Raw genomic sequence first — 22,740 nt, 5'->3', positions numbered from 1 at the left:
ATATTGTGTTTGAGGCATCAAATGAACGAAATCGGTCGAAAATATATATGGGAGCTATAACCAAATCTGAACCGATTACAATATAAATTGGCAAACTTATTTTTGTTCCGAATTCCGTTACGTATTCCAAATTTGGAGACTGTATCTTCAACCAATCAATAGATATGTGCATATAAAATCTAAATTTTTGGGAGGTACCTCCGATTCTGATGCTATATCTCCAGTTCCAAGTGGAAATTCAAAAATGTATATAGCCTATGTTACTTTTAGGCGATGTTGCAGTATATATGGAAATTTTCAGGAAAATCTATTCAGCGGTTTTCGAGTCCATAAATTACAAACAAACAAACAAACAAACAAACAAACATACAAACATTTTCCTCTTTTATAGATATAGAAGAAGAAGAGAGAAGATTGGATTTTATAATCCATGACAGGCCGGTGGGCCTGTACAAAATGCGTTACTAGAGACGCATACGTTCGTAGTTTTATTTGTCCAGCAAACTATTGCAATCAATTGTTTATTTATTCCAGAAAACTTTTTTGCCAGTAACCTCAAAAAAAAATCGAAATTATGCAAATTAGAATACCGACCACACACAGTGTTATTATTACAGTTATATATTATAATTTGTTGTTTTTTCAAATAATTAAAAATATATTATATATTTGTTGTTGTTTTTGTTTCATTTCCCTTTCCGTTTTCTTTTTATATTTTTCTATTTCTGGTATAAATATTTTACTTTGAACTCATTACCAAAAAATAAAATCGAACCATGACTATTTTTTGTATATTAATTTTTCGAAACATATTCCCCCCACCTTAATGTGCGTGCGTGTGTATGTGTGCGTAATTTTAACTATCAAATATATATATTATTTGTATTACTATTTCCTTTATGACCTCTCGAAAATAAAAATTATAAAAAAATATATTTTTTAAAAAAAAAACTCCCCCCTAATCTCCTTTACTTTATTTTCTTCTCTGTCTTCCCCTAATCACCGAACAAAATATGCCATCTAAAAATGATTTCTTTTCTTCCCATTTTTTTTTTTACTTTTCCTTTGGATTTTCCTTTGTGGTAATTTCCCTCCTCCCCCGGAATCTTTTTATGTGGTCTTGTTGTTTCTTTTTTTTTCTCTCCTTTGTTGTTGTTGTTTCTTTTTCTCCGTTCATTGTACATTTCAGGGAGGCTACCTAGATGGATTACGTTCACATTTGGGTGGTTTAACACAACGTGTCAAATCATGGTATTGGGGACGACCTCTTGTAAGTGCAATTGTATTTTTCATTTGAATGCAAAACCAAATTCAAAACCCAAAAATTAAAAAATAAATAAACGAATTACAACAAAAACAAACTCGAATCCAAAAAACCATAAACAATATTTATTTTTTTGAAATGCACAATTCTTTCTTACAAAAACAAAAAATAAATTCTTTGAAATCCAAAATATTTTAAAAGAATTTCTTAAAAAAATCCCAAAAGTTTGCAAAAATATTTTTTTGTTTTTTTTTTTCTTTCTTTAAAATAAATATATTTTTATAAATAGTTTAGAGTTTTTTTCCATTTTCAGTTTAGCCAGTAGGTTTCTTCAATCTTAGTTCTCTGATTTTGTCTTCAAATTGTGATCAATTGTTGTTGTTGTCTTTGTTTTAAGTTTGCCAAAATTTAGTTGTTTTCTTGACATCTGATGAATAATTCCGAATAGAAAAAAAACTGAATATGTTTCCAAATCAACAGCTTGCTTTGACAAAACTCACTCTCAATTCCGAACCACCATTAATAACAACACCCTACCACCCCACCTACCACTACTAACTAACTAACTTACTTACCTACTAACCAAGCAGTCAGTCAGTTTCAGTCTATGTTTCTAACCTTAAAAAAAAATAAAACCAAAATCTCCGTTTTAGTTGCACTTTGAATTTCAATTTAGTTTTAGAATTCTTTGTCTCAAGTTCTTTAAATAAAAACAGTAAATTAACCTAGAATTTTTGTAAATCATTGTAAATGATAATCCTCCCTACCTTCCTAAACACTCGAATCAAATCGTATTGACTCAAACCAAACCAAAACCTTAACTAAAGCAATTCTGTCAATTATGTGTAAGTATAGCGAGTTACTTTCTTTATCAGTTTCCAATTTTTTTCCTTCTCTTTATATGTGTCTGTGATTGTCATTATTTATTTAAGTTGTTTTTCTTCAATAAAAAAAAAAATCATATTCTCAAAAAAAAAAAATCAAAATAATAATAATCCCAAAAATAAAACTAGAACAACTGCCACCAAAAAAAAGTTTGTTAAAATAGCAAAAAAACTAGAAAGAAATTCAAAGAAAGCTTGAAAAATATAATTGCACCATAACGCATGAGTCACCCTGTATTTGTTTTATGTAAAATATTTTCGAAATACACTCAAACATGGCTATATCTAATAAACAATTATATATAATTTTATAAAATTAAATAACATTTGAAAATGAATGCACTTGTAATCCCTATAGCCCTGTTTGCCTGTAACATCATCACTTAGTTTAGTTGTGACTTTCTTTCAATCCTGTTTCTATTGTTTTCCAATCATGCACCACTCCATATAATGTAATTATTTATTATTTTCCTTATAGTTAGTTTCCAATTAAATTCTAATTTTTTTGTTTATTTTTTCGATGTTTAGATGTAGTTCTTATTTTGTTTTTAAATATTTTAAATAACGGGAGACTATGTTGGGCGATTGGTAAGAGTGATTCCGAAAAAGTACATGGGAAAATATGGTCATAAATTAAAACCAGTAAAGTAAGTCCTAAAGTCGTTCAAGGCCGACTTTACGATACCCTACACCACTTTGCTAATTTAGTAGAGCTCCACATAACAATTAAAAGTTTTTATGGGAGAATTCAATCATACACGCTATGATTATAATTATAATTTAAAGTTCAAAAGACTAAATATGCCGAAGCATTTGTATCTTTTAAATTTGGACTTCTATTTGCCCATTTAAAATATATATGAGAGCTATATCCAAATCTGAACCGATCTTGATAAAATTTGCAAAGATATTTCTAAGCTGTATTTCATATATTTCCCTGAATATCGTTGTTACGGAGTGCATATTACGGCTGTGAGTAACAAATCGGATGAACAATATATATGGGAGCTATAGCTATATCTGAACCGATTTGATCAAATTTGGCATACTTATTTTCAGGTCCAATCTGATCGTACGTGCTAAATTCCATACTATTCGGACTGATATTACACGTTTGGTGCACAATAAAAACCAAATCGGACGAAGATATATATGGGAGCTATATCTAAATTTTGACCGATTACCTCCAATTTCAATAGGGTTCTTGGGCCAAACAAATGACTTGTGCAAAGTTTCATCTGGATAGGGCAATAAATGCGAACTGTACTTTGTTTACAAAAATACATGGACAGACGGTAGGACATGCATAAATCGACTCAGAATGTGATTCTATGCAGATCATCAAAAGGAACTATGGGTCTATCTCGTTTCCTTTTGCCTGTTACAAACAAATGCACAAAGACATAATACCCTGACCACCTTGTGGTGTAGGGTATAAATAGAATATATTAACTTAAAATATCAAACCCTTTATATTAAAATAAAAAAACGTGAAATTGCGAAATCATATTACAATCCAAATTGATTGGAAAATGTGGCAGAAATCTTAAAAATACTGAAAATCGAAAGGTACGGTTATATGGGGACTATACCAACTAGTGGGCCTGAATTTTATTTTTTATTCGTTTACACGAAGAGACAGACCTATCGAAACCCTTAAAATATCAAGCTTCAGCTGATTTGGTTGGAAATTGTGGCGGAAACCTTCAAATCAACCGAAAATCGGAAGGTGTCGTTATATGGGGGCTATACCAATTAGTGAGCCTGCATCGAATATTATTTTCAGGGAGAGAACAGACCTACCGAAAACCCCAAATGTCAAGTTTGGAAATTGTGACAGAAACCTTCAAAATATCAAAACATTGACCAATATATCCGAAGTAAGCAAAGGCTATAGTCAGGCGGGTCCGACAATATTATACCCTACAACACTACAATATGTTCGAAGTCCCCTTATGTCCAAATCCATTTTGGAAGATTTCGTTTTTGAAATAATGTAAAAGAACCCTGCCCAGAAGTTACCCTTAGCTTTTTGACCCGGGGAATTTGGCCAATATTTACGCACTCCATCTTGTTGCTAGGTATTCAAAACAATTTCACACAGAAGTTGTGGTCCATTTTCCAGATATACTCATCTAAAATGCTAGACTTGAATGCTAGACTAGACTAGATGTACACCTACAAAAACAATATCCTTTAATAATACCCACAAAACGTAGTGTTGCGGGGTGTAAAAATTTAGAAAATGCGATAAATAATATGACAAATGTTGAAAAAAAATTAACAAAAAATATTCACTTTTTAATTGGTATATTTTTCAGGGATTTTCTTTGATTCTATCCTTTTCTGGATAGAGACCATTCCGAATTGATGAGAGTTGGGGAATTGGGGAAAATCGGCCCAGCGCTTCTTGACTTATAAGCAGAATTAGAAATATTCGCAGTTTAGTGGAAATTTTCGTATTTTCTTACAAAAAAGTTAGACCCTAACTTTTTCACCCGCTAAATATTGACAGTCGGACGACTTATGAAATACATACCTTTTTGCATGCAGGAGGGTATAAACTGATTCCAGCGCAAGAAACTCAAACAATTATTTAAATAAGCACTTCAAGCGATTCTAATACGCACTCAAGTAAAGGTACGACAAACATAATTGAAGGTCTGAAAACTCCTCTCTTCACCTACCGATCTCTCATATTATAATGGGAAAGTAAGAAATATTTCCTCACTTCAAAAAAAAAAAAAAAAAACCGTCGCGATGTAGGATTGTTGTCTATTTGCAAAAAGTCAGAATTCCGATGTTGATTGTCAGATGGTTAACAGAGTGTATGTAATCGAGGAAAATGTTTAGGTTACAGACCACTTGAAGGCAATCGGAAACTATGATGTATAGGCGTCGGGACTTCAGATAATCGAACAACACTATATACTTGTTCACGCCAGGTTTATGATGTCTCGAAAAGTACTTTGCGCTACCCGAATATCAGAAGGTTTAAACTCTTCTCAGAAGCGAAGGTTGATATACTCTCTAACGATTAAACATTTTTTCTCAGTGAGGACTGATCGCCTTTGCTAATTAGCCCGGATAGGATGCAACAATTGTTATAAACCTGATAATTTATAATAGACTGTTAAATGAAAATCCCCATATTTTATACAAAGGTACGAGTTATAGAAATTGAATTAATAATCTTTATATATTACTAGCTGAACCCGGTGCGCTTCGATACCCCCTTTTTCAAAATTTCATATACGAATATCTTTTGGATTAAAAAAATAATAAAATAAATTCAAAAATGTTATAAAAATAATTATTGTAATACTTTAATGTGTAAACAAACAAATAGCTCGGTCTACCAACGCGTGAACACAGCTGACCATGGGAAAAGCAAAGATATGCCAAATTTAGTCCGCGTATACAAAGGATTTAGCCGAGAATATATACTTATAATTTATTATTGTAACAAAAATCCGCCACACAATCTGAATTTCATTGGAATCGGACATACATATCGTATTTGGTACATAACATACATGAAATCGGCTGAAATATAAATATATAGGAGCTATATATACCCAAACCTCAACCGATAGATATGTGCATATAAAATCTACTTCTTTGCCATATCTCCAGTTCCAAGTGGCATTTCAAAAAATTTTAATAGCCTATGTTACTTTCAGGCGACTTTCTAGTATACTTGGAAATTTTCAGAAAAATCTGTTCAGTTCGAGTCCATAAATTACAAACAAACATACAAACATCTTCCTCTTTTATAGATACAGAGAAGAAGATATGTGATGTGATTATATACTTGTATAATGCGATGGGTTGCAAATGCAAACCATTAAATACCGACAAAAACCTCCACATTTGCAACCTTACGCCAAGACACTTCATTGAACTAAAAATGATATTAAACAGCGGCGATAGAACTAATCTTATGCTTTACCTCGTTATATCTGCGAACTAATAAACTCTCGACTGTGAAATTAAACCTTATTATTCTTCCCCATCGCCCAACATAGATCCTTTTATTAATTTGTTATTAAATTTATCAAAAACAAAAATAAAACACCTTGTAGTTTAGTGTTGTTTAGCTTCTGTCATTTGATTTTAGAGCTTTTCTCAAAACAATTAAACAAATAACAAAGCAATCCGAAATATTTCACTCTCCTTCTCTATCTAATTACTGTCAGTCACAATACCTCCAAAAAGATAACAAATGTAGTGCCCTGTAGTTAAAATCACTCATTTTTCGTTTTCATCACTCGCCCCGCCTCTGAAAACTGTAACTATCTCTTTGCCCTTAGTCAACATTCATATAACAGCAGAACATAATTAAACACCTAACACTTCAAACATTCAGAACATGTATCAGACATAATTGCGTAAAATGAATTAATGAATTTAAAGAAACTAATTTATGTATGAAAAATGCTATGATATAATTATTTAAACGACTGTCGAAGTTATCCAAAGGTGGCCCAGAGCCCTCCCAAGATTTTGAACATGGTACTTCCAAAATTTTAAACAAATTCGCCAAAGATCTCTATTTGAGGTTACTTGGAATTGCATTGGGAATTTAGTTAAAAATATTGGATAAATATTTAACAAGTAATGAACATTAAGTTCGGCAGGGCCGAACTTTTAATAACCTCCACCATTAGCTAAAGAAAAAAAATTATATTTAAAAGTATGAGGATTCAAATGTGTTCCGCTTTAAACTACAAATACTACTACTACTACTAAAGTTAAACCTTTTTATACCCTCCACCAAAAAAGGTATGGAGGGTATATTAACTTTGTCATTCCGTTTGTAAGTCATCGAAATAATCATTTTAAACCCAACAAAGTATATATATTCTTCATCAGCGTAAAATTCTAACGATTTAGCCCTGTCCGTCCGTCTGTTGTAATCACGCTACAGTCTAAACGAATTAAGATAGGAAGCTAAAATTTTGCACAGATCTCTCTTTTGTCTGCAGGCAGGTCAAGTTCCAAGATGGGCTATATCGGTCCACAATATCGTATAGCCCCCATGTAACGGTACCCCCCGATATCCGGTATTTTGATGATTTTACCCAAATTTTTCAACGGAATTGTCTAAAAATCCACACAAGAAGTTCCTTGTGGGTACTTTATACCTCAGCAGAGAATTATCTATATAGGTCCACAATATCGTATAGCCCCCATATAACGGTACCCCCCGATAATCGGTATTTTGCTGATTTTAGCCACATTTTTCAATGGAATTGTCTGAAAATCCACACAAGGAGTTCCTTGTGGGTACTTTATACATCGGCAGAGAATTGTCCATATAGGTCCACGATATCGTATAGCCCCCATGTAACGGTACCCCCCGATATTCGGTATTTTGATGATTTTACCCACATATTTCACCGGAATTGTCTAAAAATCCACACAAGGAGTTCCTTGTGGGTACTTTATACCTCAGCAGAGAATTATCTATATAGGTCCACAATATCGTATAGCCTCCATGTAACGGTACCCCCCGATATTCGGTATTTTGATGATTTTACCCACATTTTTCAACGGAATTGTCTATCCACACAAGGAGTTCCTTGTGGGTACTTTATACCTCGGCAGAGAATTATCTATATAGGTCCACAATATCATATAGCCCCCATGTAACGGTACCCCCCGATATTCGGTATTTTGATTATTTTACCCACATTTTTGAACGGAATTGTCTGAAAATCCACACAAAGAGTTCCTTGTGGGTACGTTATACCTCGGCAGAGAATTATCTATATAGGTCCACAATATCGTATAGCCCCCATATAACGGTACCCCCACGGTATTCGGTATTTTCATGATTTTAGCCACATTTTTCAACGGAATTGTCTGAAAATCGACAAAAGGAGTCCCTTGTGGGCATTTTACCTCCTGAATATGAAGTGTCTATGTAGGTCCACGATATCGTATATCCCACATATAACTGTAACCTCCGATATTCCGTATTTTGATCATGTTAGCCACGCTTTTCGATGGAATTGTCTTAAAATCAACACAAGTAGTTCCTTGTGAGTACTTCACCCCCTGAGAGAGAATTGTCTATACAGGTCCACGATATCGTATATCCCCCATATAACGGTACCTCCCGATATTCGGTATTTTATGATTTGACCCACATTTTTCATCGGAATGGTCTGAAAATCCACACAAGGAGTTCCTTGTAGGTACTTTATACCTCGGCAGAGAATTATCTATATAGATCCACGATATTGTATAGCCCTCATATAACGGTACCCCCGATATTCGGTATTTTGATGTTTTTAGCCAAATGTTTCAACGGAATGGTCACAAGGGGTTCTTTGTACAAAGGGGTTCTTTGTGAGCACTTTACCCACCGACAGAGAATTCTCTATATAGGTTAACGATAACGTATAGCTCCCATATAACGGTACCCCGCGATATTCGGTATTTTGATGATTTTAGCCACATTTTCCAATCGTATTGTCTGAAAATCCACACACGAAGTTCCTTGTGAGTACTTTACACGCAGACGTAGATTTGTCCCCCCATATATCGGCACCTTCCTATATTAGATATTTTAAAGATTTTAAAAGAATTTTTATTGGATTTTATTTTTTTGAAAATTTTCTAATTCGTTCCAAATGGTGGAGGGTATTCAAAGTTCGGCCCGGCCGAACTTACTGCTTTTTTACTTGTTAGTGACTTAAATCGTCAAAATACCGAACCTCCGAAAGTACCGTTATATATGCACCATAGGACAACATAGACCTACATATTCAACGCTCTGCTACCGGAGGTAGAACGAACTACAAATACCAATTTTTAGACATATCGGTAGAAAAATGTGACTATGGTGGTTATACGAAAACATGGACCTACAAATACCAATTTTAAGACAAATTGGGCTACACGAAAATATGGAGCTATTTATACAATGTTCCGCCACCGGAACATTCTCTATATAGGTTAACGGTACCCCGCGATATTCGGTATTTTGATGATTTTAGCCACATTTTCCAATCGTATTGTCTGAAAATCCACACACGAAGTTCCTTGTGAGTACTTTACACGCAGACGTAGATTTGTCCCCCCATATATCGGCACCTTCCTATATTAGATATTTTAAAGATTTTAAAAGAATTTTTATTGGATTTTATTTTTTTGAAAATTTTCTAATTCGTTCCAAATGGTGGAGGGTATTCAAAGTTCGGCCCGGCCGAACTTACTGCTTTTTTACTTGTTAGTGACTTAAATCGTCAAAATACCGAACCTCCGAAAGTACCGTTATATGTGCACCATAGGACAACATAGACCTACATATTCAACGCTCTGCTACCGGAGGTAGAACGAACTACAAATACCAATTTTTAGACATATCGGTAGAAAAATGTGACTATGGTGGTTATACGAAAACATGGACCTACAAATACCAATTTTAAGACAAATTGGGCTACACGAAAATATGGAGCTATTTATACAATGTTCCGCCACCGGAGCTAGAACGAAGCACGAATACCAATTTTTAGACAAATCCGTTGAAAAATGTGTTATGTGGGAGCTATACGAAGACCTATATGTGCCATTTTCTGTCATAAACATTTCCAGTAAAAATTGAGGCACAAATCATCAAAATACCAAATATTTGGAGGTAAAGTTATATGGGGACTATATCAAAACATAGATCTAGAGTGATTTGTGTTTCTTATATAAAGCTAGAGTGATTTCCAAAAACAAACAGACATCACAAACAATTTTTCAAAATATTTTGACTTGTTCCGATCCAATTTATGGGAAGCTTTAAGCTATATTTTAAAAAAACCCAAAAAAAATATCACCTGAGGGTTAAAATTTTCTCGTACTATTATAAGTAATATTGCCAAAGACATTATATGCTCAAAATTTAAGGATTTCAAGAAATTTTAATTTCTAATGTAAACTTTCAAAACGCCGAAGCACACATCTTCTTTTTTAGCTCTACTTTCATAAATCAAATTTTGTAGCTCAGTGTTACAATTATTAATCGTTTCCAACAAGGCCTGGTCGCTTCTCGTTCTGGTTGAAATCTATAAAAGAATTTCAAACCTATAATAATCAAATATCGATGGAAAGATTAATACCACGAAGGACTTCGCTACTGATGACAGTAGCGGACCTATCCAAGGTTCCGGAACTGTAAATTTGTTAAATGTTTGAATAAGAATTTAATTTAGTTTCTTATGTGAAAAGCCCATAACAATTTGATTTTTAAGAGACGTATGAATGTAGCTTAGCCTGCCAGGAGAAAGGCTTCACAGGTTAGCTCTAAGGTTGGAATGTTTGGAATTCAGTAGATTGATTATAAATGTACATTGGTGGAAAAATATTAGCGATGGAAGACCTTCGGAGCATTTACCAAGCCAGGATTAACAAATTTTTAGAAGACATTTTGAATAATGTCTGAGTTTTTATTTCCCGCCTTACTTAGTATATTTCCAGGATACGTCGATTGTATCTACCTCTTCTTTATCCCCTCTAATATATGGCCTTGTCTAACATCATGAAGCTAATTCAAACACCATAATAATAGATTGTAATGTGATTTTTTTCAAATTTATATTTAAAAATTTTCGGCATAATTTTAAACGCTATCTACATTTTTTATACCGTACACCACATAGTGGTAAGGATATTATATCTTTGCGCATTTTTTGTAACATGGAGAAGTAAGCGTGATAGACCCATAGTTACTTTTGAGGATCTTCAGAGAATCACATTCTGATTCGATTTATGCATGCCAGTCCGTTCGTCCATCCGTCTGTCTGTCCATGTATTTTTGTGAACAAAATGCAGGTCGCATTTATTATCCGATTGAGATGACATTTTGCAAACCAATATTTGTTTGGCCCCTGGACGAACCCTATTGAATTTGGTGAGACTTGGTTCAAATTTAGATATAGCTCCCATATATATCTTTAACCGATATCGGTATAATTGTGTACCAAATGATCAATATCAGTCCAAATGACCTGATCTTTGGCACATCCGACCGAATTCAGTCTAGAAGCAAGTACATCAAATGTGAAAATTGAAGTGAAAAAAAGTTCAGATATAGCTATATCTCCCCTATGTATGTTTCATCAGATTTGGTGTTTAAGTCCCTCACATGCGCAATATGCACTTCACAACAATGATCTATGGTATCAGATATCACATACAGCCCAGAAATACCTCTGTCAAATTTTATTGAGATCGTTTAAAGATTTGGATATAGCTCACTGAATTTTGGCAAATTCAATGGATTCGTCCTAGAAACTGGTATTTCAAATATCGTATCAGATATAGCTATAGCTCCCATATACATGCTTTATTCGATTTAGTGTTAAAGTTCCTCACATGCGTAATATGCACTTCACAACAATGATCTACAGTATCAGATATCACATACAGCTCACAAATAAGTGTTTGAAATTTGTCAAGATCGCTTCAGATTTGGATATAGCTCTCGTATATATCTTTATCCGATTTCAGGTTTATGGTGCACCAAATGGTTAATGTAATGGAGTGAATTTTGGAAACTCCGACTTAATGCTTCCTAGAAACAAAAACTTCAAATTTGTGAAAATCGGTTCAGATATAGCCGTAGCTCCCATATATATATTTCATCCGATTTGGGGTTAAAGTCCATCGCATGCATAATATGCGCTCCACAACAGTGATATTTGATCATCAGATACCGCTCGAAAATACCTCTGCCAAATTTTATAGAGATAGGTTCAGATTTGTATATACCTTCATCCGATTTTAAAGTTATTGTTCACCATATATATAATACAATACTAATTTTTCATAGAGTGCAAGGATTATATTAACAAAATATGTATCGGAGACGAGTTCCATAAAATGGAAACGTACGTCCCGAAATTCACTACATTTGGACTGATATTAGCCATCATTTGCACAACAAACCTGAAATCGGATTAAAGATATGTATGGGAGCTATATCCAAATCTTAGCCGTTCTCGATAAAATTTGGCTAAATTTTTTCCGAGCTCTATAAGATACCTGGTACCAAATATCATTCTTGTGGAGTGCATATTACGCATGTGAGGGACTTAAAACCCAAAATCAGACGAAACATAAATATGGGAGCTATAGCTATATCTGAATCGATTCTCTCCAAATTTGATGTACTTTCTTCTGGAATGAATTCCGTCGGATGTACCAAAATTCAGGGCATTATGGCTTATATTGGCCATTTGGTGTACAATTAAACCGAAATCGGTTGAAGATATATAAAAGCTATATCTTAATTTGATCGGATTATTACTAATTTCAATAGGGTTCGTCCTTTGGCCAATCAAATATTGTTTTGAAGATGTCATCTCAATCGGATAATAAATTCGACCTGAATATTTTCGCAAGAATACAGGAACAGACGGACTGACATGTATAAATCGAGTCAGAAAGTGATTCTATGAATATCCTCAAAAATAATTATGGGTTCCTTTTCCCTAAAACACACAACTGCACAAAGACATAATAATCTTACCAATTTGTGGTATAGGGTATAATAATAAAATAAGCTCTAATTTGTATTCCTCCTAGTTAAAAAAAATTGATGAGAGCCTTAAAGTATGCTTCAAAATTTTAAATATGAATGTTAAAAAATCACAATACAAATGACTCTTACATAATTTAAGACCCAGAGTTTAGATATTAAAGATTAAAAAAAAAAAACGTGAGCCATAATAATACTAACCATGGTTCTTGGCTGTAAAATTTTAAGGAATAAAATGGACCAGATTATTTACGCTGAAGGTTGTTTTGAAGTAGTCAATATTAAGTTACTATACGGTTGATGGTTTGACAGTCTCTCCTATTCAAATCAATTGGCTAAGCCTTTTATTCTCTGTCATATTGTCTTGACTTGGAACTCAAAATATTTAACTGAAGTATTTATCTTAAGAAGAGAGGTTATGTTTTGAAGAATAGGTCTTGAGTTCATGGTAAATGGGTTCATTGCGTTGAGGGCCTTTTGGAAATCGATATATAATTGATCTGTTCCAGGCAGAACCTGCACGAGTCAACTATTTCAGCAACTTTTTTTTTTTTTTTTTTTTTTTTGATATCATAGGTCCTTCATCTGTTCGTTTGCCTTCCTTTCGTTCCCTCCTCCAACAGGGAATAGTTCGAACTTAGAATGTGCAGACAGGATTTAACGCCCCACTTGTTATCCTCTTCTGATATTACAAATTTAATGGATTCAGAGCAGTATATCTATCGACCTACAAAATTGAATTTTTGAAAGTAGGATTGTTGCAAGGAATCTTCAGCTTTCTCTGATGTTGTTTTTTAAGTGTTCCTTTTTGAAGATGACCTCAATATAAAAATATGAGGCATTTCAAGTTTTGAAAATATAACACAACAACAAATCACGAACACCACACATTTTCAAATTTGTGTTATGTCTAAAAACTGCACTTCAATAATTAAAATGCTAATGATGATGATGGTGATGATAATTATGATTATAATGATGATGATGATTGTCTGTGAAATGAGATTTTCTTTTTTTCTGTTTGTGTGCGTGTTCCTGATTGTTTCTTCTTCCCCCAAAAAAATACAAATGTTCAAACACAACACATGTTTTCAGAAAAATCTACACTGCAAAAAATTAAACGCTTTTTTCTCCTCAAAAAAAAACTGTTATGTTTTTCCTTTCTTTTTTAACAAAAGAAACAATATTTGAAAATTAAAAAAAAAACTCTTTTCTTTAGAAAACACCACACTCTTTTTTGCAAAGAAAATTCTCTCAACTTTACAATATCGTTTTTTTTACAATTTTCAACATTTTCTCAATCATTGCAAATAAAAAAAAATCCAAAACCCAATAAAAACCTTTCGATCAATCCAATTATTGAAATGTGTGCTGGCTCAACAACACAACCAAATTCTGAAACAAAATTCGAAACCCCAAACAAAAATTTGTAAAATAACAAAAAAATTAGGAGTTGGCCACAAAACTATCACGAAGTTTCGATATGAAGGAAGAAGGCGGCACCCTACTGGGCGAAAAAGGTGTACGTAGACATCAGGTAAGTAGTGTATTGAGCGGTCTCGAAGCCAAACACAACTTTTCTCTTTCAACAAATGAAAATACCAAGGCATCATTTCTTTTCTCAGCCAAAAAAAAACATACAATTAAGAGTTTTGTATATTTTTGCTACACGGATAAGAAAATAAGAGGAGGATACAGAATAAAAAACATATTTCAAAAATTCATAAAACCTTTCTTCCCTCATCATTTTCATCTGACATTCGTACTACCCCCCAAAACCTCATACTTCTAACTTTGATCCACAATTTCTATATTACTTCATTGCTTGCGCCGAAACTGCCAAGTTTACATATTGTAATAGAATTGTATTGTTCATACAGTACATTTGAATTCTCTTGAATGTCCAAATATTGTTTTTGAAGTTTATATTTCCAATATCTGAAACATTATTTTTATATCCACACTTCCTTATCCAAAAACCCATAAACTTTTCAAATAGAGTTGCCTTTTGTTTGTACAGTACCACGAAATGATGTTATATTCCATATTCCAGTCCACAGAATAATTAAAGGCGTAATCAACCACAACTCTTTTTTCCCAATATTTAAATCATAATTTCCATATCACCCTCATATTTCCTTGCCATTAAAAACACTCATCAAAATTTCAATTAGAATTGGCTTGTTTGTACAGTACAAAATATTTATTATACTCAATCCTCGTTGGAAATTTGCTACCTTTATAAAAAAAAATATCACACACTCACACTTTAACTATTAATACTTATCCAAAAAATATATATTTAACTTTTGTATGGCTCTCTAACTCAAACTTTGTTAATAATACTTTTACAAATATTATTATTATTATTCTTGAATACTTGAATAAACCTTATGTTTGATTTAAAGACTTTTTGAACATCCAAATGCTTGCTAGAAATTTTTGTAACAAATGTATTATTTTTATTTCCTGTTTTTTTAATGGTAATAAGATATTTATTTTTATATACTTATATACAATATAACCGAGAAACAAACACCAATTCTTGATTTTTAGTGCTCAATATATATATACATATATAAAACCATAAACAATGTACACTTAAAGAAGAAGTTATATTTTATATACATATGTTTTTAATACATTATATAATTATTTATTATTATGCATTGTGAAAATTACACAAATTAATTATGAATATAGAATTATGAATATGAATATAGAATATGTATTGGCGAGATCCGTTCGATTATTGGAATAGCCAAAGACATTACTAGAAACTGAAAAGGGCCTTTTTCGGCCGGGCAGAACTTTTCATGCTTATATCTTAAGGGGTATACGTTTGATTTGGCCAAAAAGTTTGTAACACTTCGAAATATGGTTCCTGGACATAGGATGTTATATATGGATCTTCCTCTCTGGTCGAGCTGAGCCGAGCTAGCTATGTGTGTCCGTCTGTGTAATCACCCTACAGATCACATTTATGGTCCGATACTCACGAAATTTAGCATGGAGGTAGGGGTAGGGTCAGTATAGAATTGTTAAAGATAGAAATGGACCAGAAACAATTGTTAATTGGATATATAGCAAAATATGTATAAACAAGTTAAAAAGTTTCTGTCGGGTTTGCCGACAGATGTATACCCTCAGCCAATGTTCGATTATTATACCCTCCACCTTGGAAAGGAGGGTATATTAACTTTGTCATTCCGTTTGTAACATCCTTAAATATTCGTCGTAGACCACATAAGGTATATATATTCATAATCAGCATAAAATACTAAGTCGATTTAACGATGTCCGTCTGTCTGTCTGTCTGTTGAAATCATACAGCCCACATTATTTGACGTAGAGCGCCAAAATTTAGCAGAGCAATTGGTATTGTGTCTAGGATGGTTGGTATTGAAAATGAAATATATCGGTCCACGTTCTGGTATAGTCCCCATATAACGGTACCTCCCGATATTGGGTATTTTGATGATTTATGGCACATTTTTCACGGATTTGTCTGAAAATTGGTATTTATGGGTCATAACGAGTCCCTGTGCGTGTGGCAAAACAATGCATGTGTAGGTCCACGTTTTAGCCCCCATATAAAGGTACCTCCCGATATTCGGTATTTGGATTATTTTTGCCACATTTTTTCACGGATTTGTCTAAAAATTGGTATTTGTTGGTCATAATGGGTTCCACCTCCGGTGGCGAAGCATTGCATATATGGGTCCACGACTTGGTATAGCCCACATATAACGGTACCTCCCGATATTCGGTATTTTGATGGTTTTTACCACATTTTTTCACTGATTTGTCTTGAAAATGGTATTTGTGGGCCAGAATGGGTTCTAGTTCGTGTGTGGAAACATTGAATGTATAGGTCCATGTTTTGGTATAGTCCCCATATAACAGTACCTCCCAATATTCGGTGTTGTGATGATTTTTGACACATTTCTTCACGGATATGTCTAAAAATTGGTAGTTGTAGATCCTAATGGGTCCCAGTTCGTTTGGCGAGTCATTGTAATCATAGGTCCACGTTTTGGTATAGCCCCCATATAACGATACCTCCCGATATTCGGCATTTTAATGGTTTTTGCCACATTTCTTCTAATGTTTCCTTTACCCTAAGGTGGAGGGTATTAAAAGTTTGGCCCGGCCGATGATAATGTTTTTTTACTTGTTTAAATATATATTTTGACTTCTGTTATGATTATTCAAATTGTTGACCCTCTATGGGGTAGGTTTCGAAGGCCAACATTGTCCATTTCGTATCGTCTACTTCCTAAACTTTATATAAACTAAGCGAACATTTTTAGAAAATGTTGAAATGTGCGTGAGGTGGACCGAATATTCCATTTTTCACACTTCATCTAATACATGTAAAAATATTGACAAGGGCAAAGTTACAAGAAAATCGAACATTTATATCCAATTTTATGCCCAATTATAAATTCCATAATTATATAAATTTCTAGTTTAGAGAAAAGTTTAGACAGAAAGTTGTAAAGAATTGCTGCCTTGTTTCGCAAATTATTACAGATATAAGTATTGGAAATTATGACGGCTTGTAGGTGAGTTAGCAGAAGGGGTTCGCGGATCTTGTGTTAGTGGAAATAATGGTATGTGTGAAATTTGAAGAGAACCGGATGCTTATATCGGATTTTATGATCGTTTGGTTATTTAAAATTCTGACCCTTTGTGGGGGAGGTACCAGAAGAAATGGTCGATATCTACCATCATTATAACAGATCCTGTGTTGATTAAAATTATTGAGATATACCGAGTCTGAATGAAATTAGATGTTAATTTCGTGTTGTAAGAGCTTAATGGATATTCAAAATTTTGAGCCTTTGTTGGGGAGGTACCAGAAGGAGTGGATCGATATATCCCATCTTCACAACAGATATTTTGTTAGTGGAAATAATGGGATGTGTGAAATATAAAGAGAACCTGATGCTTATTTCTGGATTTTATGATAGTTTTGGTTATTCAAAACTTTGACCATTTTCTGGGGGAGGTACCAGAAGGAGTGAACCGATATATTCCATCTTATCACCAGATCTTGGGTCCATAAAAATATTGGGATGTGTGAAATTTTAAGACAATCGGATTCTTAAAAGTTATAATTATTCAAAATTTTGACCCTTTATGGGGGAAGCACTTGATGGAGTGGACCGATATTATCCATTTTTGCACCTGATATAGAACTAGCGCAAATATAGGATTTGCAAAGTTGGAGCAAAATCGGATAATCGTCTTTCTTTCTGTGCAGAAAATATATTTTTTGAAAATGTCGACCTTTTGTGGGGGAAGGAACCGGAACGGCCGATATTGCCATCTGCGAACTCGAGCTAACTTTGATAATAATGTTACGATGTACAAAGTTATCGTGCGCATCAGCCAGACAGACGGACAGATGGACGAATATCGCTAGATCGAATCCAAATGTTCTGAAACGGATTTGGTCCAAAGAGGCCTAGGGCCTGAAACCGTTATTTCGATGATTTACGTTTTCGCCGTATCAAATGATATATACCCTCTCATGCCATATAGCTGAGGGTTCAAAAAGGTATGACAATTACCAATGGCCTTTCGATAGAAAAATGTAATATTTAACATGTTAAAAAGCTGTATTTTCGGCTGGGCCGAACTTTGAATACCCTCCACCATTTGGGAGGAATCTGCAAGTTCTCAGAAATTCCGTTGAAGAATAATGCTAAATTCATAAAAATACCGAATATAAAAATACCGTTATATGGGGCTATACGAAGACCTGAACCTAGCTATGCAATTCTCAATCACAAGCTTTAGCACCTATTATCAACTTACAATATAATCAAACTACTGAATATAGGGAGGGCTATACCTTCGGAAGCAAACATATCAACTATAACAAAACCAGCAAAGTTCCTCAAGTCCCTTAACATCACCATGCTTGAAAATCTATAACAATATAATTCGATGACCAAGCCTTGACGAGAGTATTTCTCACACAAATCTCTGGTCTGGTCAAAGGGGTAATATGAGAAAGCAGACGAGTTAGTTAGTTAGTTAAAATTTTATTATTTTTACCAATATTTTTTCATAGAAATACTTCATTTCTATCGACAATTCTCCACAAATGTTTTTTTGATTCATGGATAATTAACAAGACGGCGGAACACATTTCACGCGGTGAATATGAAAGACTAACTTTGTTTCATTTATTTTGAAGCTGTACATCCTTGTTATCTATGATTCCCACAAGGATCTTCGCATTCGATTGTTTCCTAGGATTACAACAACTTTCCGGCTCTCGCCATCTTCAAAGTCTCTTCTTATTGCAGATATTTCACGCCGATTCCTTTCCCCTACTACGGTTATTCAAATTCGTTACTTTAATATATATTTTGTGTAATTTTCACATTATAGCCAGCAATATATACAGCTAAAGCAAAAATATTAATTTCAACATAAATTTAATTATCCATTTCATTAATAATCCTTTTTTCAAAATTTTTATTGATTGCAGTCTATGCAAAGATTATCGGCTGAACAGCAGCAGCAAAATGGTTCAACGACTGAACAAACAACCCATGAACACAATCCAAACGTCGTACCTGATCATAGAGGCAACTTACACATTACAGTTAAGAAAACAAAACCCATATTAGGTATTGCTATCGAAGGTGGTGCTAATACAAAACATCCGCTTCCTAGAATAATAAATATACATGTAAGTAAAACAACAACAACAACAACAACAACAATAAGAAAAACACCAATATTATGCAACAATTTTCATAGAAATTTAATTTTGGGTGAAAATTTTAAGAATGAAGGGTTAATTAATTACTGGTTATAAAGGAGCCAGCAGAACAATATTTAAATATATTACCTTCTTCTATGGAGCACTATATATACAGCTCTACGTATCGAAAACCTGATAGGAGACCTATTGGAGACCTGATATCTATAAAAATTCCAGATCTTCCATTTATTGACGGTCAATGTATTCTTAAAACGAAAAAAGGGGTCTCCTAGAAGTTTCCTAACAGTAGAAAGTCTCTAATTGATTGGATCTCTTGGATTGAATGCCTTATATTCCCAAATGATTTCAGATAAACGAATTTTTCCGATTTTCAAACCAAAGTGGGGTTTGCGTAAAATCGGAAAAATTGGATCATCTGCAATCATTTGGGAATATAAGACATATATACTCAGAAAGAACTACTCGAGACCTTTCATTTGCTTCCCTACTGGCAACCCCACTTTGTTTATTCGTCCTCGTCGGGAAATTATGCCATATTCCTGTTATATTAATTTAGTGTGCACCAACACAGACTGCAAGTGGTTTGTGTCTTTGCTAGTATATTTTAAAATTTATCTTTACGGGCATAAACGCAAAATTAATTCGAATTTCAAATCGAATGTAACGGATTACAAGATTATTTTGAATTCGAATTTTTCCCTTTTTAATTCGAATTACTTCATTTGAAGTTGCAATTGATTATTTTGTAATTCGAAAAATCAATGGAAAAAAATTCGTATTTTTTGCTTAAGTTTTCAAGTGGAATAATTCGTAGTAAAAATGGAAGGACTCAAATTACGCATGGAATTCCTGAATTACTATTGAAATATTTGCAATTACAAATTAAATTCTTGACTTACAATGGTCGGAAAAAGTCATGGCCCGAGTCTACCATGAAAGCCTTCTATGACAGAAGATTTTTCCAGAGTTTCTATGTGCAGAAGACCTCTGGAATACCTACTTGTAATAAATGTCCCTTGGAAGATCTCCTGGAAACCTTCTAGGAAAAATAGACTACTAGAAGATCTTAAATAAATAGGAATCCTCAAGCCTCTAGAATACCATCTATCTGTTAAAGTATTCTGGAATATGATTTCTCAAAGCCCCCTATGTACAAAAGACCTCTATAAAATCCTCTATAACCGGAGACCTCTGAAAAGCTTTATATGGATGGTCTTTTATGTGCTTAAGAAGCTCTCTATAGGCTTCCGTAAATTCTTCTATATATACAGGGTGAGATAAGAAAAACAACAAAAAAATCAAACGCCATAATTTTTAATTTTTTTTTTAATTTTATTGAATGAAAGCAAAACAAATGTCGGAAGATGCATTAAATTTTAGAATAAGTTTAGATTTGTTCGAATTATGGACTTTAAACGGCCAATGAAACCGTCACACACTGCCCGAATGTTGCTCTGCGGTATTTTGGCACATTCCCGGCGAAGCGCTTGCTTGATTGAGGTGATCAACGCTTTAGTAATTTCTAGTGCCAAACAAATACTCCAGACACAAAAGTCCAACGGATTGGTATCCGGAGATTTTGGTGGCCATTGTGCGCTGGAAATGAAGCGAGGATCCTCATTTTGTAACCACCATTCTTGGGTGGCGCGTGCTGAGTGCGATAGTGCTGAGTCCTGTTGGAATGTCCAAGGTCTGCGGCCAAAATGCGTGCCCAAGGCTTTAATACACCCTTCAGAATACTTTCGCTATAATATTCGCCACGGTCGATTGATACGAGCGGAGAGCGACCATCGACTGTTATGGCAGCCCACACCATCACCATGGCCGGCGCTTGAGTTCTGGTGGCCAACCGAAGGTGCACATTTTCAGCTGACCTCTTTGGCAAGTAAACAGGATAATTTTGTTTGTTTACAAACGCGAATATTTTCTCATCGGAGAACACTAAATTTGGCAGTTCACCACTTTCGGCTAAGCGAAGCAACTCTTTAGCTCTTTTGAGTCTATATTCTTTCTGTTGCGTTGCAAGTTCTTGCACTTTTGCCGAATGGAATATTGCGATATGTTCAGCTCATGAGCCATTTTTCGGCCACTGCGACGCCGGTTTAGATCAAGTCGCTTCTTTATTTTTCGAACCATTTCTGCTGATGTTGCTGTTTTTTCCGTCCACCTCCTTGACGTCGGGCTACGCTACCTGTATCACGGTTAACGAGCGATGGTACGAGACACAAATATTTATTCACATTTAAAAGCTGGAGTGCTCCAACGATAGCCCCTTGTAGTTTTCCAGCCAAATATAAAGAAATCACACTATCACGCTTGAACTCCGTCACCAAAAACTTTTTTCTGGAAAATTCTCACCAATATGCTTTTGTACGCTTGTAAACAATATAATGAGGTGTCACTGGAATAATTTTAACAGCTATCGGATAAGAGGCTTAGAAATGACAGCAGTCTGAATTTGGTTGCAGTTTTTTCCATCTTACCCTGTATACGCCTTCGTAAAGTCTTCTATAAATAAGACATTCCATTTATAGTAGATCCCTGGAAGACATTCTATGTATAAAGCAATCTTTAGAAGGTATTTTATTTATAGAAGTCCCATAAGAGGTCTTCAATCTTGGGGAGGCCCTCTGGAAGACCTTCTTCATATATAGGAACTTTTAAAATATTTGTAGACAAAAAATCCTAGAGAAAGTCTCATATCTATAGAAGAGCTCCTATTTTTAAAAATATCCGTTAGAAGTTATTATATCTACAGAAGACCTCTGCATAGACTCTTATCTATAGACGAGCTCCTATCATTAAAAAATATCCCCTAGAACTTATTATATCTACAGAAGACCTCTACATGGCTTTCCATGAGTTGAAGACCTCTGAAAAAGTTCTTCAATATGTGTACCACCTATAATTTTCATATACATGTGTAGGTATGAACATGTCGCTAATCTACTTTATTTTCCCCTCTAGGAAAATGGAGCAGCATTCGAAGCGGGCGGCCTAGAGGTGGGGCAGCTGATACTGGAGGTGGATGGTAATAAAGTCGAAGGCTTGCATCATCAGGTAAGTAGCTCTTCCTCGCCTATTTTTTATGGATTCTTAAGAAATTTCCACTATTTTTTTTTTTCAAATTATTTCCATCCCCCCAAAAAAACTCTAGGAGGTTGCCCGACTTATAGCCGAATGTTTTGCGAATCGTGAAAAGGCTGATATAACCTTTTTGGTTGTCGAAGCGAAAAAATCGAATTTGGAACCCAAACCAACTGCTTTAATATTCTTAGAAGCCTAACATTTGCTTGCCCTGCCGGCT

General features: G+C 34.2%; 1 protein-coding gene across 2 annotated transcripts; it reads left to right on the top strand.

Annotated features, from left to right (window-relative positions):
* Positions 1 to 1,124: 1,124 nt before the first annotated feature.
* Positions 1,125 to 22,740, top strand: LOC131800496 (whirlin-like). Of its 2 annotated transcripts, XM_059129332.1 has the most exons (5): positions 1,125 to 1,270; positions 14,136 to 14,222; positions 19,194 to 19,397; positions 22,401 to 22,493; positions 22,591 to 22,740. In XM_059129332.1, the coding sequence occupies exons 2-5, from the start codon at positions 14,169 to 14,171 to the stop codon at positions 22,717 to 22,719; spliced, it is 480 nt and encodes a 159-aa protein (XP_058985315.1). In that variant the 5' UTR covers positions 1,125 to 1,270; positions 14,136 to 14,168; the 3' UTR covers positions 22,720 to 22,740. The 2 variants fall into 2 exon arrangements, with proteins under 2 accessions (XP_058985315.1, XP_058985316.1); XM_059129333.1 differs by lacking the exon at positions 14,136 to 14,222 and having other exon boundaries at positions 1,130 to 1,270.

The sequence above is a fragment of the Musca domestica genome, unplaced genomic scaffold, assembly GCF_030504385.1.
Source record: "Musca domestica strain aabys unplaced genomic scaffold, Musca_domestica.polishedcontigs.V.1.1 6, whole genome shotgun sequence".
NCBI classification, from domain to species: domain Eukaryota; kingdom Metazoa; phylum Arthropoda; class Insecta; order Diptera; family Muscidae; genus Musca; species Musca domestica.
This window is presented reverse-complemented; position numbering and strand designations above follow the sequence as displayed.

What these genes read in the sequence shown, in the direction of transcription:
- LOC131800496 (XM_059129332.1), top strand. Translation starts at nt 14,169, where the DNA reads ATGAAGGAAGAAGGCGGCACCCTACTGGGCGAAAAAGGTGTACGTAGA. An exon ending in AAGGTGTACGTAGACATCAG is followed by an intron (nt 14,223 to 19,193) that starts GTAAGTAGTGTA and finishes TATTGATTGCAG; the next exon opens with TCTATGCAAAGATTATCGGC. An exon ending in CTAGAATAATAAATATACAT is followed by an intron (nt 19,398 to 22,400) that starts GTAAGTAAAACA and finishes TTTCCCCTCTAG; the next exon opens with GAAAATGGAGCAGCATTCGA.